Source organism: Acanthochromis polyacanthus, chromosome 9 (genome assembly GCF_021347895.1).
Source record: "Acanthochromis polyacanthus isolate Apoly-LR-REF ecotype Palm Island chromosome 9, KAUST_Apoly_ChrSc, whole genome shotgun sequence".
Classification (NCBI taxonomy): Eukaryota; Metazoa; Chordata; class Actinopteri; family Pomacentridae; genus Acanthochromis; species Acanthochromis polyacanthus.
The window spans coordinates 4,592,648-4,610,552 of record NC_067121.1 but is presented as its reverse complement, the minus strand read 5'-3'; the positions used below and the strand labels follow the sequence as shown (position 1 = coordinate 4,610,552).

Here is a 17,905-nt window from a genome sequence, read left to right as displayed (position 1 = left end):
AGTCCAACATGACGCGGGACATGCACGCCACCAACATCCCAGAACCGGCCGCTGGAACCTTCGCTTAGAACGGGAACACTTCAAACTCTACAAACTGTTTGTGACACTCTAAAAAAGATTTTTCTGAAAGAACACTTTCATTAAATCACAGAAACAAACATTTCAAACGCCACATATTTAGTTTTATGTGTTTATAAACGTAAAATAAATTTATATCCAGTTTAAAAGTCTTTACGAGGCTGATTTCATTGTTGTTTTATTCATTTTTAGATGTTTTTAGATGAATTTCGTTCAATAACAACAAAATGAATGATAGTTTTTTATGGTAAATATTAATCACATTGAGGTAAAACGACCACTAGATGTCAGCAGCTCTGCAGACAAATCAAATCAAACACCTGACAAACACAAACACACATTTGTCATCATTTTAGAGGGTTATTTACTGGTAATTAGGATAATTAATGGATTTCTCTGTTGAATATTTGAACGGGATCCAGAAAAAGGTGAGTTTTGATCAATAAGATACATCAGGGAGGAAACTGAAACATTCATTTATTCATTTAGGATTTATAAAATGTTTAACACGTTTTTTTCCTTCAATATTTCTGGTTCATCTCATTATTAGAACATTGTGGAAAAAGTTAAGGATTGTTCATCAGATTTACAGAAAAACTTTATATTCTGAATCTATAAACCGAAATATCAAAAACTTTGACATGTTTTTCCTTTGATAAGAGCTTATATAAACCCCAAACTACTGGAATATTTCAAAAAAATCAATTAAAAAACAACATCTGATGAAAAATAGAGAACTTTCTACACAATATTGTAACTATGCGATATTCCCCTGTGTGTTTTTGTGTATTTTATTATGTGAAAATCACATTTATTGTGAGGTTTTGATCAGTCAGTATATATTATTGGTATTAATTATAGACATTATTGTGGAATAATCCAGTGGTGGTTGACTTTTAAATTAATCAGCAGCTGTTTTTAATGATTGATTAATATTTTTTTCTCTGAATTCTCCGACTGAAGCTTCTGAAAGTTGAATATTTTCTAGGTTCTTTCCGTCTTTTTGACTGAATATCTTCAGGTTGTGAAGAAATCAGCACATTTTGGGAAACACTGAACAAACTGTGATCCAGTTTGAACCATAAACCTTCTCTTGAGATTTAACTTTTAAAAATGCAGATTTCTTTAGGTAGATTGAGTGAAATAATTGTTGTATCTTGTTTTCTGCTGAGTGCTGTCTTTTCTTTTGTCTTTTATTATTTGGTCATGGAATAAAAATTATTTAAATTCTTCTGGGTCCACACCAGAAGATAAAATGAACAGTTTTCCATCTCAACAGAACACGAATGAATGTTTTCCAAATTTTCTTGATTAATTTCTTCAAATTTAAATGAGTTTTTTCATAAAGACATTAATTAAAGTAAATAAATGACTATAAATAATCTAACAATAAATCCTTCAATTAAAAACAGCTTAAAATATGTTTAATAAGCAAATTCTGCTTATTGAAATATTTCTGCTCATTTTCGTACTTTTACTCTGAAAGACGTCTTTCTCTCTTCCTCGTGCTCTTACTTTGAAAGGCCCCTCAGGAGCCCGTGTTGTTGTGTTTTGTGTTTGACAGCTGTTTCCGGTGTGCAGGCGGGGCTCAGAAAGCTTCAGACAGTCGAAGATCTTCAGCTTTTTATTCTTTTAGACGGAATTAAAAACATTTTCCAGCCGAGAAAAACCCAGAAAAGAAGAAAACCAAAACAGGAAGTTGGAGGAAAATCAGTTTTATCGACTTCCCGTGAAGGAATCGGGAGGAACACTGTCCGGTGAGTTGAGCTTCAGATCCGTTATTTTCTCTTTGTCCGTTTTCTGTGATGCAGATTCTGCTGAAATCAACATAAAAATATCAAATATGAGCAGAAAACAAGCGCAATTTGAGATTTTTTGGACATTTTAAACTAATTAAAGCTTTTTAAATGTATTTTATTTAAACCTAAAAACACATTTTAACAGTTAGTTGCTCAGAAATTATTATCACTTCCTTCTGTATTTACATAATAAAATATGACGAATTCTATGATCATCTTCAACTTTAATCTGTCTTTTAATGTATAATAGAAATGTAATATCACATAAATACTGAAGGAATGCCGCTAAAAATAGCAGAAAGCAGCTTTAAATGCATTAATTTTATGTATATTAAGTGCATATTTTAAAACAGAGCAAAATCATGGTAATAAATAATAAACACTGTAAAAAAAACCTCAATAATAATGAATTTATGAGCAGATTAAACACCACAAACAGAAATATTTAATAGAAATATGACAATAAAATTCTAATTTAGCACCACTTATTCAATTTAATGCACTAAAACATGAATAAATGTGAAACTAGTAATAAAAATAAACACTGAAATGGCTCTAAAGGCTGTAAAGTGTGAATAAATTAGTGTATAAAGTGTTTTTGTGTGAAAATGCTTCGGTCCGTCTCTGTGTTTCCTGTGATGCGTTTTCCTCCAGCATCAGCAGCTCCAGCAGAAGCTGCAAGGCCTGATGGGAAACGGGGGATGATGATGATGATGATGGGGGGGTTCCAGTCTGGAGAATAACGGGGGTTAAATAAATAATAAAACGCACCAAAGTCCATTTAGTCTGATATTTACAGGACAAATCTCAAAATATGCACATTTTCTGTGGCTTTCTTTGCTCATAATGGTCTGAATATTACAATATTTTAACCTGTATAATATTTAAGCTGTATATAGTTTAAATACTATATAGTTTATATATAGTTTTTATATTATAAAGGCATAAACTGTCATTTAAAGTCCAGTTTATCTGACAATTCTAGGAAAAATCTCAAAATATGCATGTTTTTGGGGCCTTTTTGTTGTTAATGGTCTTAATATTCCAGTATTTTAACCTATATAGTCTAGAAACTACATATAATTTAAATACTATATAGTTTAAATATGGTTTACATTGTACAAGTGTATAAACTGTCAGTTAAAGTCCAGTTTGTCTGACATTTCTAGGAAACATATCAAAATATGCACATTTTTAAAATATATTTTCACCTTTTTTTGCTCCCAATGGTCTGAATTTTCTAGTATTTGAAACTATATCGTATTTAAGCAATATAGTTTAAATATTATGTAGTTTAAATATGGTTTGCGTATTCTAAGTGTATAAACTGTCATTTAAAGTCCAGTTTATCTGACATTTCTAGGAAAAATCTCAAAATATACACATTTTTGGGGCCTTTTTTTGCTGTTAAAGGTCTTAATATTTCAGTATTTGAATTGATATAATCTGTAAACTTTATATAGTTTCTAGATTATATATTTTAAATATTATAAGTATATACAATGTCATTTAAAATCCAGTTTGTCTGATATTTCTAGGAGAAATCTCAAAATGTACATGATTTCTGTGGCTTTTCTTTGCTCCCAGTGGTCTGAATATGACAATATTTTATTTATATTTATTTTATCTTATTTATTTATTCATATTTTTAATTTTACTAATTAATGTTATTCTGTTTTTAACCTGTTTTCTGCACTTTTTGGCACTTGATTTGTTTTAATTTATGATCTGTCAATAAAAATAATTATTTATCCTATATCTGGAATATTTTAGGGATTTTAAAGAATTTAAAAACATTAAAAATATTCTGTATTCCATCAAATCTCCACTGAAGAACTATATTTCTTCATAAACTCTTATTTTTATTATCAGTTCATGTTTAATCTGTTTTAATGGTTCATTTAGTTGCTTTTATTTCTCAGTGTCGTCTGAATGAAGCTTCACGTGTTCTCGTCCATCTTTTTCTTTGTTTTTCTTCGTTCTTCCGCTAATTTTTTAGCTGCTGGTCAGAATAAATAAACATCAGAGTTTAGATGAAGTTCATCTTCTAGTTTTCTGGAGGATCAAACTTCCTGTCAAACTGCAAGCATTATTCAGGAAGAAAACAAAGAGATTAAAATGTTTAACTCTTCATAAAACCGTCATCTTTCATCTGAATCATTTTACTCGACTTGTCTCATTTAAAACTTCCCCCAAAAATAAACCGTTTAGTTGGAAAAGATTCTGTAAAAAATCTGCAGTTTTCTGTGTAGTCAGAGGACAGAAACTCTGCAGGCAGCGTTCAGAGGAAAATCAAAGCTAACACATTTTATTTAGGTGAGGAAACATCTAGATTCTGATATGCAGCGATAAAAACATTCATTCATTCATAAAAACATGAGAATAAATGCAGATTCTAATAGAAAAGCAATAAGATCTGAGTCAGAATTAAAACAAATAAGACTAGAAAAGAAGAAGTGGAGATGACTGAAATGATGACGTAATGCTGCACATGCTCATAACTATTAAGGAAGTAACAATCTGAACAGCTTTAGTGTTTTTGTTAAATGTTTAATGTCAGATTCATGATTCACAGCAGAGTTTATGTTAAATAAAAGCAGATTAAAGCCATTAAAAGGAGATTTGTGTGTTAAAAATAAAGCTGAAAGCTGCACTTCTGCTTGAAAAGTAAGTTTGTCCACTAATGAACTTTATGTCCAGAAACAGACAGTAGAAGTGACATAAAAGGGTGAGAGGATGTGTCCCAGCAGCTGAAGGGTTAACAGGAAACATGAGCTCATGTTTTTCTGACTTTCTGCTCGTTTGGTTCTCAGGCTGCAGCTCTGTCTGTGGCTGCAGGATGTGAAGACGATCAGGAAGCAGCTCCACGGTAAGAATCCACCCAAAGTCAACTTTATAAAGATCCTGAACGCTTTAGATCCTCCTGCAGACCACACAGGGATTAGAGAAGATTTATTTAGCTTTAATTCACTTTAATTTGATCAGAAAGACGGGCTGAAGTCACGGAATCAGGTTTTATTTTAGCTCTGAGTCTCTTTTAAATCACAGAATTTTTTATTCAAATCAGCAGCAAAATGTTTCATATTCACATTTAAAGTGATTTTAAACTAAAAAATGAACATTAATTAACTTAACACGTGTAAATATTGAGTTTATGGTTAGTTTTGGATCATTTTGTGTGTTATTTTGAATAATTTTGGACAGTTTTTCAGTTTTTTCGGACACGCTTTGAGTTATTTTGGACATTGCTTTTCGTTGTTTTGGACAATTCTTGAGTATTTCAGGACAATTTCAGGTCATTTTGGGCACATTTTGAGTAACTTTGGACAATTATTAAATATTTATATAAATATATCAATTATTAATTATGGTGGAATTACTGAGGGAATGCAGCTTAAATGTAAGCAGCTGTAAAAGCACCAGTAGATGAACTATAGAGGATCAGTAGAGGTATTATTGGTGATTATTGTTAGTTTAGTTTATATAAATATGGGAGTAAATGATGATAATGAACTTCTGAGCAGCTTAAACTGGAATGTTAAACAGAAATAGAATAATAAAATTCTAATTTAACAGCTCTTATTCAATTAAATGCAATAAAACATCAGTAGACATGAGACTAATAACAAAAAATGAACATAAATATTAAGGTTAGAAGCCTGTAAAGTTGTTTCTGTGTGGCTAAGGTCACGATTTTCCATGAAAATCCAACAAATCCTGGATCCTCTCTGAGCAAACTTTAGTTTTTAACTTTTGTTTTGTGTATTTTATTTTAAATATGAGGATAAAAGTCAGCTCAATTTCATCCAGAATCTGTTTACCTGGACTCATTAAATGTGTGTTAATGCGCCGCTTCAAATAGTCCCGACAGAAGAACTTTGTCCTTCCATTAAAAAGGAACGTAATTGTCTTAACATGTGTAAATATTCAGGTTTAGATCCTGTGAAGTTGTTTATGATGTGATTTGAGGAAACTCGGTTCTTGGTTGTGCTAAGTTGTCAAAATTGTAGATGTTTTTTTTACAGAATCTGGTGCAAATATTTTATCTGTCTGTGATTTCTTCAAATGAGACCTGATGATTTAGATGAAATATGGCGACTATTAACTTCGTTTTAGGTTTTTTTTTCCCCAACAGAGAAGTTGTTGGATGAAACCCTGGGTGGAAAAGTTTGTAAAAATGTAAACATTTAAATGTCTTTAGGTTGTGGACTTGGAAAAAATGGTGATTCTGGGTTGTTGTTTTTTTTTAACCCTCCTGCTGTCTTCATTTACAGGCACCAAAAAAAAGTTTCCTTGTCTGAAAAAAATTCTGCAAAAAAATTCTGAAAATTTGCAAAACCTTCAGGAAAAAAATTCCAATAATTCCTTAAATGTTTCCCTTGACAATATTATTTTTAAAAAATCCTCCAAATTTGACAAGAAAATTCTTGTAAATATTTTCAAAAAATGAGTAAAAATCTTCCCAAAAAATCTAAAAAATATCTTAAGTGATTCCATATATTTCAAACTTTAAAACTGACCCGCAGGACAACTCGAGGGTTAAGCAAATGATGAAGGACATTCTACTTTTTCTCCTTAGTTTCTGTCATTCTAACGGTACAGACGACACCTCCATGTTCTTCATGGTTCTTCTGAAAAAGTTGAACTCACCTGGACAGAAAGACTTCCTGTTCATACGTACTGCTGCTGTCTGCTTCGGTCTCCTTTTTGTGTTTCTAACGGCTCTGTGTCGGGTTTCTTCCACAGATCCAGACTCTGCAGACAAACATGTCGCTGTTCTTCTCTGGAGCCGTTACAAGTACGTCATTCACTTCCTGTTGGACAAGGAGGTTTCACTTTACAGCCTCTCAGGTCCACTTCTGATGGATTCATGAGTGTTTCAGCTTCAAAAGCAAATCCTCAAAGGAGTTGAAGGTCTAGAGTCACGTCTCTGTTTTAGACGACTGCAGTAATACAGTAACTATAAGAAGTATCCATACAACCGTGAAAGTTTCCCCTTCCAGCATGACAACATTAACATGACATCATCGGAGTAGAAGTGGAAACAGATTTCTATGAAAGAATAAAATGTTAAATAAGTGTCTGCAGAAACATTTACCTCTTTAGTCAGGATTTAGATGATGAGCGTTTAGCTTCAATTTATGCTGCTGAGAAACATGATGCTGCCTCCACCGTGCTTCACATCATGATGCTGCCACCACCGTGCTTCACATCATGATGCTGCCTCCACCGTGCTTCACATCATGATGCTGCCTCCACCGTGCTTTAATCATGATGCTGCCACCACCATGCTTCCCATCATGATGCTGCCTCCACCGTGCTTTAATCATGATGCTGCCTCCACCGTGCTTTAATCATGATGCTGCCACCACCATGCTTCCCATCATGATGCTGCCTCCACCGTGCTTTAATCATGATGCTGCCTCCACCGTGCTTTAATCATGATGCTGCCTCCACCGTGCTTCACATCATGATGCTGCCTCCACCGTGCTTCACATCATGATGCTGCCTCCACCGTGCTTTAATCATGATGCTGCCACCACCATGCTTCCCATCAGATGCTGCCTCCACCGTGCTTTAATCATGATGCTGCCTCCACCGTGCTTTAATCATGATGCTGCCACCACCATGCTTTCCATCATGATGCTGCCTCCACCGTGCTTTAATCATGATGCTGCCTCCACCGTGCTTCACATCATGATGCTGCCTCCACCGTGCTTCACATCATGATGCTGCCTCCACCTTGCTTCACATCATGATGCTGCCTTCACCGTGCTTCACCTCATGATGCTGCCTCCACCGTGCTTCACATCGTGATGCTGCCTCCACCGTGCTTCACATCGTGATGCTGCCTTCACCGTGCTTCACCTCATGATGCTGCCTCCACCTTGCTTCACATCATGATGCTGCCTTCACCGTGCTTCACCTCATGATGCTGCCTCCACCGTGCTTCACATCATGATGCTGCCTCCACCGTGCTTCACATCATGATGCTGCCTCCACCTTGCTTCACATCATGATGCTGCCTCCACCGTGCTTCACCTCATGATGCTGCCTCCACCGTGCTTCACATCATGATGCTGCCTCCACCGTGCTTCACCTCATGATGCTGCCTCCACCGTGCTTCACATCATGATGCTGCCTCCACCGTGCTTCACATCATGATGCTGCCACCACCGTGCTTCACATCATGATGCTGCCTCCACCGTGCTTCCCATCATGATGCTGCCACCACCGTGCTTCAAATCATGATGCTGCCACCACCGTGCTTCACATCATGATGCTGCCACCACCGTGCTTCACCTCATGATGCTGCCACCACCGTGCTGCACATCATGATGCTGCCTCCACCGTGCTTCACATCATGATGCTGCCTCTACCGTGCTTCACATCATGATGCTGCCACCACCATGCTTCCCATCATGATGCTGCCTCCACCATGCTTCCCATCATGATGCTGCCTCCACCGTGCTTCAAATCATGATGCTGCCACCACCGTGCTTCACATCATGATGCTGCCTCTACCGTGCTTCACATCATGATGCTGCCACCACCGTGCTTCCCATCATGATGCTGCCTCCACCATGCTTCCCATCATGATGCTGCCTCCACCGTGCTTCACATCATGATGCTGCCTCTACCGTGCTTCACATCATGATGCTGCCACCACCGTGCTTCCCATCATGATGCTGCCTCCACCATGCTTCACCTCATGATGCTGCCTCCACCGTGCTTCACATCATGATGCTGCCTCCACCGTGCTTCACATCATGATGCTGCCACCACCGTGCTTCACATCATGATGCTGCCTCCACCGTGCTTCCCATCATGATGCTGCCACCACCGTGCTTCAAATCATGATGCTGCCACCACCGTGCTTCACATCATGATGCTGCCACCACCGTGCTTCACCTCATGATGCTGCCACCACCGTGCTGCACATCATGATGCTGCCTCCACCGTGCTTCACATCATGATGCTGCCTCTACCGTGCTTCACATCATGATGCTGCCACCACCATGCTTCCCATCATGATGCTGCCTCCACCATGCTTCCCATCATGATGCTGCCTCCACCGTGCTTCAAATCATGATGCTGCCACCACCGTGCTTCACATCATGATGCTGCCTCTACCGTGCTTCACATCATGATGCTGCCACCACCGTGCTTCCCATCATGATGCTGCCTCCACCATGCTTCCCATCATGATGCTGCCTCCACCGTGCTTCACATCATGATGCTGCCTCTACCGTGCTTCACATCATGATGCTGCCACCACCGTGCTTCCCATCATGATGCTGCCTCCACCATGCTTCCCATCATGATGCTGCCTCCACCGTGCTTCAAATCATGATGCTGCCTCCACCGTGCTTCGCACTTACAGTCTACTTCTGAATTAAATGTTTTTAAATGTCACCTGAAAACGCACTGTAGTGTTTGACACTTAGCTTCTTTTAGAACTGTGTGTTTCTTAAATGCTTTTACTTATATATTTTATTTTACTTTGTTAAGCACCTTGTGCTCCTTTTGGCTGTTGGAAAGCGCTTTATAAATAAAATTTGATTGATTGATCGTAGCCATTGAAGCTTGGAACTCCTTCAGAGGAGTCATAGGAGTCTTGGTGGCCTTCCTCACTCCTACCTCTCTTTCTTCTCGTTCTCTCAGTTTTTGAGGACGTTCTGCTCTAGTCAGATTTATTCATGTTCCGTCTTCCTTCCATTTCTTAATAATGGATTTAACCGGACTCCAGGAGATCTTCAGGAACCTGGAAATGTTCTTGTATCGGCCTGACTGATGCTTTTCACCAACCTTTACTCAGAGTTTATTGGTTCTTCAGTCTTCATGGTGTAGTTTGATCCAGCAGAGACTGGACCTTCAGATCCAGGAGTCTTTATCCTCCAATCACTGACCTCAGATCATCCATCTACTAACTGTTGGTTTCTGTGTTGAATTAGTCGCTTTGAAGGGGTGAATATTTCTGCAGTCACTCATTTTAACTTTTAATATTTGAGCAAATCGACTTTACTTTGTAGAAATCTGTTTTCATTTTGACAGCACGTCTTTATTCACATCAGCAGCCGATAAAACTCAACAAACCAAACAGATCAGGCTAAAGTTCCTCCGACTCTCAGCTGTGTTCCTGAACAGTCGTCCTGTTGTCTGTCACATTCCTGCTCAGGGTTTTATCTTCATCGCGTCTCTTTTGTTCAGATGTTTGCTGAAGTGGCCTCAGGAATGTTCTCCAACTCCTCATACTGATAATAGACGACTTTATTTAGAAACCTGTTTAACTGTGTGAGTGGAGGTTTGGTTTCCAGCTGTTTGCTTCTTAAAGTAACTCATCTTTTCTAACGTCTGTTTTTCAGGTTCTCCCATAAAGCGGAGGTTGAGGAGCAATCACTCCTGTCACAGGTACAGACGTCAGCTCTTCTACATTTTAGGAACCTCTCTGTGCCTGATGTCTGTGTGGAAATACTGGTTTGTCTTTAGGTTCAGAACAGAATTTATAAATTTAAACATTTATGGTATAAATTACTGAATTTATTTAAAAATGTCGGATGTTGAATATACATTTTTTTAAAGGCTTGTGTGTCCAAATGGTCAGAGAAGCTGCTTGATGATACTGCCACCGCCATGCTTCACATCATGATGATTTTAAGCACTTTTTAAAATTTACTTTCTTGCTGTTGCTGTGAGTTTTTGTTGAAATACGAGTTACAAAAGCCTTCTTTTTTTGTTGCTACAGATGTGACAAACTTTAGGTTGAAATATAAACATACTGAGAGTGTACTGCACTTTATTGTAAAAATATGTAAATTACAAAACAAAAACAACATTTAACAACCGATATTTACACATATTTGTTAGAAATGAACTTGAGAGCCGCTTTTGTACGATTCAGATTTTAGTTGTTGATAATAAACGGGTTGTGAAGAAGCTGTAAAAAAGCTGTAGACGTTTGTGTAGGAAGCTTATTAATATGAAGTGACTGAAGCTGAACATTTGGGTGAGTTTTTTACATATTTATCAGACTTTTTATCCCATCTTTTCCCCTCAGAATGGATGTCTCTCTCCTCTCTCCCGACTCTTCATACGTCTGTTACTCCTCGGTGGACGGCGGTGATCCCTGCAGCTGCCGTCGTTCACCTCGACTCCTCACCAACGGATACTACGACGTCACCGAGGACAGTTTCTGCTGGGACGACGACGGCAACGTGTCGCTGACGCCCTGCAAAGCCAGCGTTTCCTACAAGGAGAACCTGGTCAGGTGAGCAGCAGAGTTAGAGAGGGCATGTTTGAACTGATCGGATAAATGAACTACAACGTGACCTTTTGTTTTACGTGTCGTAAAGAGAGAAGACAATCTGCGGCAGGATGCTAGGAAGGCAAACCTTGAATAATTCTCTTAATCAGCAATTGCCAACATTATCTATCCATCCATCCATCCATTCTCTATACACCGCTTTATCCTCACCAGGGTCATGGGGGTGCTGGAGTCTATCCCAGCTGACTCGGGTGAAGGCAGGGGACACCCTGGACAGGTCACCAGTCTGTCACAGGGCTACATATACAGACAAACAATCACACCTACGGACAATTTAGAGTAACCAATTAACCTCAGCATGTTTTTGGACTGTGGGAGGAAGCCGGAGTACCCGGAGAAAACCCACGCATGCACAGGGAGAACATGCAGACTCCATGCAGAAAGATCCCAGGCCGGGATTTGAACCGGGGATCTTCTTGCTGCAAGGCGAAAGTGCTAACCACTGTGCAGACATTATCTATCAGAACTTGATTTATTAAAAAGACAAATTAGGCCACTGAGATTTTCATCACACGCAGTGATGTCATCGATCACGGTTGCTAGGAGACTGTCATGTATTGAACACAACATTAGTAGAGTTTCGTTGAGGTCTTGACTTCGACAGCAGCTCCAAACTCCTGACAGACGTTTGTTGAGTTTACAGAACCTTCCATTGACTGTTGCATGGCTTTTTTTGTCAGCTTTTGTTCTTGATGTTTCACTTTTCTGCCATTGTGTATCAACTTTTTCTCATTTTTACTTTTTGATCATTTTTTTATGCTACTTTGTTGACAGTGTGCATCATTTTGTGTCACTTTTTGGTAATTTTGTGTTACCTTTTCTTTATTTTGTGTTACTTTGCATGGTTTTTGTCAGTTTTTGTTCATGTTTCACTTTTTGGCCATTTTATGTCTCTTTATTGACAGTTTCCATCATTTTGTATCATTTTTCTTCATGTTGTGTCATGTTTTGGCCATTTTGTCTCTAATACATAAGCACTAATTGAGGTAATTAAGCATCACAGAAGTCTTTGTCATTTGGCCCATTGATGGTTAAACACCACAAAGGTGATTCCTGTTTGTCTCTGTGATACAGAATCAATGTTCTAGTCAATTCAGGCTTGTTGTGAACAAACCAGCTCTGTCCAGAGGTCATGAAGCGTTACAGAAGTCTTTGTCATGGTGCCTGTTGCTGCTAAACTCCCACAATGCTCTCTGCTTGAACATGAACTGTAGTCTGAGTGACGCCTCCTCTGGTCTCTACAGGATTAAACAGGAAGAGGCTCCACCTGGTGGAACAACGTTCTGAAAATGTTCTTGATCAGCCTGTAGCTAAAACACAACCTAAACTATAGCAAAGCACATATAATACATGGTTAATCTAGCTGATAATAGAGAACTAAAGGAACATGATAAATCAACACATAAATGTCTACTTCAGAGCCAGCCTCTGTTTTTTTGTCTTCTTTGTTTACATAGAAATACACTAAACTTAACAATAACTAACTGTAGCATGTGCAGGGTTTCACTAATGATGTCTTTGTGTGTAACGCTGTTCACCTGGTGGCTGTTAGGAGAATAAAAACACTTTAAAGGCTCCTCAGGTTCATTAAACTGCTGCAGGTTTTGAATCAGACAAACAGGAGGAAGTCGGGCTTTTGTCTGGGACTATTTTCAGCGGTGGATTAATCCTCATTTGGTGCTTCAGTGGGTATTTATGGCAGCAGGACGCTGTGACACTGAGTCAAAATAAACTGTTCATGGAAAATACCGACCATGAAGAAAAGATCAGCTGTGTTTAAAGACAACAGAAGGATGTAAACTTCAGAGAGTCGGTGTTGGTTTATATCAAAGAGTCACAGCAGATTCCTGGTGAACAACCGACAGAATAATCAGATTCATCGTGTGACGCTGACAAACCTCTATAAACCTTTATCTGACCGGATTAGTTTCTATTTGTGGTTTTTTTCTGTCGCTTGGATTTAATCTTATAGTCATTTTGTAGAAGCTTTGCATCATTTTTTTGGTAATTTTTTGTTGCTTTGTAGACAGATTATGTCACTTTTTGGCCTTTTCATGACACTTTTTTGACAGTTTGCATCATTTTGTGTCACTTTTGGTCATTTTGTGTCAGTTTTTGTTCATGTTGTGTAACTTTTGGTGATTTTATGTTACTTTTTCTTCATGTTGTGTCATTTTTTGACCATTTTCCATCACTTTGTTGACAGTTCGCACCATTTTAAGTCACTGTTTGTTCATCTTGTGTCACTTTTTGGCCATTTTTGTTGTAGTTTTTGGCCATTTTCTGTCTTAACCGTCTCTTTGTTTCTTCATGTTGTGTTACTTTTTTGTCATTTTGTCACTTTTTGTTCATAGTGTATCACTTTTTGGCCATTTTGTGACACTTTATTGACAGTCTGCATCATTTTGTGTCATTTTTTTTCTTCATGTTGTGTTGCTTTTTTTGTCATTTTGTGTCACTTTTTGTTCATAGTGTATCACTTTTTGGCCATTTTGTGACACTTTATTGACAGTCTGCATCATTTTGTGTCACTTTTTGTGATTTTATGTCACTTTTTGGCCATTTTGTTTTAATTTTTGGCCATTTTATGTCTCTTTGTTGATAGTTTGCGTGACTTTTTGTGATTTTATGTCACTTTTTGTTCATGTTGTGTCATGTTTCTTCATGTTGTGTCACTTTTTGCCCATTTTGCATCACTTTTTGGCTATTTTGTGTCCCTTTATTGACAGTTTCCATCATTTTGTGTCACTTTTTCTTCAGGTTGTGTCACTTTTTGATGACATGCTGATGTGCCTGCTGATAAACCTGTGGATAATATTAGCAGTTCGTCATGTAAACCTGACGCTAGCGTTGTTTCGTCGAGTTGAAATCAGCCATAGATGAAACCAGCTGCAGCTAAAAGCAGCAGATCAGAGAAACTAACTGAACAGCCTGTTCTGTTTTTGTCACATCAGCAGCTGAGATAATCCAGAGTCCTGCCAAACACCTGGCAGCTGTTAGACACACGCTTATAGTCACGTGCACACTCACACAGTCACGTGCACACGCGTCTCTTTACAGCGGTGAGGTCGCTGTCAGCAGCCAGCCAGAGCGAGTCGTTAAAAAGCTGTAAATTCTTCACATCTGACATCAGCTGCCTTCAGGAGCCACGCGGTGATGTCATCGATCACGGTTGCTAGGAGACTGTCGTGTTATTGAACGCAACATTAGAAGAGTTTCGTTGAGGTCTTGACAACTCCTGACAGACGTTTGTTGAGTTTACAGAACCTTCCGTTGACTGTTGCATGATGTTTTGTCAGTTTTTGTTCTTGATGTTTCACTTTTCTGCCATTGTGTATCAACTTTTTCTCATTTTTACTTTTTGATCATTTTTTATGCTACTTTGTTGACAGTGTGCATCATTTTGTGTCACTTTTTGGTAATTTTGTGTTACCTTTTCTTCATTTGTGTTATTTTGTTTACAGTTTGCATAGTTTTTTGTCAGTTTTTGTTCATGTTTCACTTTTTGGCCATTTTGTGTCTCTTTATTGACAGTTTCCATCATTTTGTGGTCATGTTGTGTCTCTTTGTGGTCATGTTGTGCCTCTTTGTGGTCATGTTGTGTCTCTTTGTGGTCATGTTGTGTCTCTTTGTGGACATGTTGTGTCTCTTTGTGGTCATGTTGTGCCTCTTTGTGGTCATGTTGTGCCTCTTTGTGGTCATGTTGTGTCTCTTTGTGGTCATGTGTCTCTTTGTGGTCATGTTGTGTCTCTTTGTGGTCATGTTGTGTCTCTTTGTGGTCATGTTGTGCCTCTTTGTGGACATGTTGTGTCTCTTTGTGGTCATGTTGTGTCTCTTTGTGGACATGTTGTGCCTCTTTGTGGTCATGTTGTGCCTCTTTGTGGTCATGTTGTGCCTCTTTGTGGTCATGTTGTGTCTCTTTGTGGACATGTTGTGCCTCTTTGTGGTCATGTTGTGTCTCTTTGTGGACATGTTGTGCCTCTTTGTGGTCATGTTGTGCCTCTTTGTGGTCATGTTGTGCCTCTTTGTGGTCATGTTGTGTCTCTTTGTGGTCATGTTGTGCCTCTTTGTGGTCATGTTGTGCCTCTTTGTGGTCATGTTGTGTCTCTTTGTGGTCATGTTGTGCCTCTTTGTGGTCATGTTGTGCCTCTTTGTGGTCATGTTGTGCCTCTTTGTGGTCATGTTGTGTCTCTTTGTGGTCATGTTGTGCCTCTTTGTGGTCATGTTGTGCCTCTTTGTGGTCATGTTGTGTCTCTTTGTGGTCATGTTGTGTCTCTTTGTGGACATGTTGTGTCTCTTTGTGGTCATGTTGTGCCTCTTTGTGGTCATGTTGTGCCTCTTTGTGGTCATGTTGTGCCTCTTTGTGGACATGTTGTGCCTCTTTGTGGTCATGTTGTGTCTCTTTGTGGTCATGTTGTGCCTCTTTGTGGTCATGTTGTGCCTCTTTGTGGACATGTTGTGCCTCTTTGTGGTCATGTTGTGCCTCTTTGTGGTCATGTTGTGTCTCTTTGTGGTCATGTTACGCCTCTTTGTGGTCATGTTGTGCCTCTTTGTGGTCATGTTGTGTCTCTTTGTGGTCATGTTGTGCCTCTTTGTGGTCATGTTGTGCCTCTTTGTGGTCATGTTGTGCCTCTTTGTGGTCATGTTGTGCCTCTTTGTGGTCATGTTGTGCCTCTTTGTGGTCATGTTGTGTCTCTTTGTGGTCATGTTGTGCCTCTTTGTGGACATGTTGTGTCTCTTTGTGGTCATGTTGTGTCTCTTTGTGGACATGTTGTGCCTCTTTGTGGTCATGTTGTGCCTCTTTGTGGTCATGTTGTGCCTCTTTGTGGTCATGTTGTGTCTCTTTGTGGACATGTTGTGCCTCTTTGTGGTCATGTTGTGTCTCTTTGTGGACATGTTGTGCCTCTTTGTGGTCATGTTGTGCCTCTTTGTGGTCATGTTGTGCCTCTTTGTGGTCATGTTGTGTCTCTTTGTGGACATGTTGTGCCTCTTTGTGGTCATGTTGTGTCTCTTTGTGGACATGTTGTGTCTCTTTGTGGTCATGTTGTGCCTCTTTGTGGTCATGTTGTGCCTCTTTGTGGTCATGTTGTGTCTCTTTGTGGTCATGTTGTGTCTCTTTGTGGACATGTTGTGCCACTTTGTGGTCATGTTGTGCCTCTTTGTGGTCATGTTGTGCCTCTTTGTGGTCATGTTGTGTCTCTTTGTGGACATGTTGTGCCTCTTTGTGGTCATGTTGTGTCTCTTTGTGGACATGTTGTGTCTCTTTGTGGTCATGTTGTGCCTCTTTGTGGTCATGTTGTGCCTCTTTGTGGTCATGTTGTGCCTCTTTGTGGTCATGTTGTGCCTCTTTGTGGTCATGTTGTGTCTCTTTGTGGTCATGTTGTGCCTCTTTGTGGTCATGTTGTGCCTCTTTGTGGTCATGTTGTGTCTCTTTGTGGACATGTTGTGTCTCTTTGTGGTCATGTTGTGCCTCTTTGTGGTCATGTTGTGCCTCTTTGTGGTCATGTTGTGCCTCTTTGTGGTCATGTTGTGTCTCTTTGTGGTCATGTTGTGCCTCTTTGTGGTCATGTTGTGCCTCTTTGTGGTCATGTTGTGTCTCTTTGTGGACATGTTGTGTCTCTTTGTGGTCATGTTGTGCCTCTTTGTGGTCATGTTGTGCCTCTTTGTGGTCATGTTGTGCCTCTTTGTGGACATGTTGTGCCTCTTTGTGGTCATGTTGTGCCTCTTTGTGGTCATGTTGTGCCTCTTTGTGGACATGTTGTGCCTCTTTGTGGTCATGTTGTGTCTCTTTGTGGTCATGTTGTGTCTCTTTGTGGTCATGTTGTGCCTCTTTGTGGTCATGTTGTGCCTCTTTGTGGTCATGTTGTGTCTCTTTGTGGACATGTTGTGCCTCTTTGTGGTCATGTTGTGTCTCTTTGTGGACATGTTGTGTCTCTTTGTGGTCATGTTGTGCCTCTTTGTGGTCATGTTGTGCCTCTTTGTGGTCATGTTGTGCCTCTTTGTGGTCATGTTGTGCCTCTTTGTGGTCATGTTGTGTCTCTTTGTGGTCATGTTGTGCCTCTTTGTGGTCATGTTGTGCCTCTTTGTGGTCATGTTGTGTCTCTTTGTGGACATGTTGTGTCTCTTTGTGGTCATGTTGTGCCTCTTTGTGGTCATGTTGTGCCTCTTTGTGGTCATGTTGTGCCTCTTTGTGGTCATGTTGTGTCTCTTTGTGGTCATGTTGTGCCTCTTTGTGGTCATGTTGTGGTCATGTTGTGCCTCTTTGTGGACATGTTGTGCCTCTTTGTGGTCATGTTGTGCCTCTTTGTGGTCATGTTGTGCCTCTTTGTGGTCATGTTGTGCCTCTTTGTGGTCATGTTGTGCCTCTTTGTGGTCATGTTACGTCTCTTTGTGGTCATGTTGTGCCTCTTTGTGGTCATGTTGTGCCTCTTTGTGGTCATGTTGTGCCTCTTTGTGGTCATGTTGTGTCTCTTTGTGGACATGTTGTGCCTCTTTGTGGTCATGTTGTGTCTCTTTGTGGTCATGTTGTGCCTCTTTGTGGTCATGTTGTGTCTCTTTGTGGTCATGTTGTGTCTCTGTGGTCATGTTGTGCCTCTTTGTGGTCATGTTGTGTCTCTTTGTGGTCATGTTGTGTCTCTTTGTGGTCATGTTGTGCCTCTTTGTGGTCATGTTGTGCCTCTTTGTGGTCATGTTACGTCTCTTT

The 17,905-nt window shown here is 39.4% G+C and overlaps 1 protein-coding gene across 2 annotated transcripts in view; it reads left to right on the top strand.

Moving 5' to 3' along the window:
- Nucleotides 1–1,614: 1,614 nt before the first annotated feature.
- tmem71 (transmembrane protein 71) overlaps nucleotides 1,615–17,905 on the top strand; it is a 28,075-nt gene continuing 11,784 nt past the window's right edge. The window contains exons 1-5 of one of the 2 annotated variants that reach the window (XM_022202170.2): nucleotides 1,615–1,835; nucleotides 4,691–4,746; nucleotides 6,624–6,675; nucleotides 10,244–10,289; nucleotides 10,936–11,145. In XM_022202170.2, the coding sequence (XP_022057862.1) occupies nucleotides 6,645–6,675; nucleotides 10,244–10,289; nucleotides 10,936–11,145 (287 nt within the window). In that variant the 5' untranslated portion in view covers nucleotides 1,615–1,835; nucleotides 4,691–4,746; nucleotides 6,624–6,644. The remainder of the gene's footprint in view (nucleotides 1,836–4,690; nucleotides 4,747–6,623; nucleotides 6,676–10,243; nucleotides 10,290–10,935; nucleotides 11,146–17,905) is intronic. The other variant, XM_051953879.1, reaches the window with a different exon arrangement.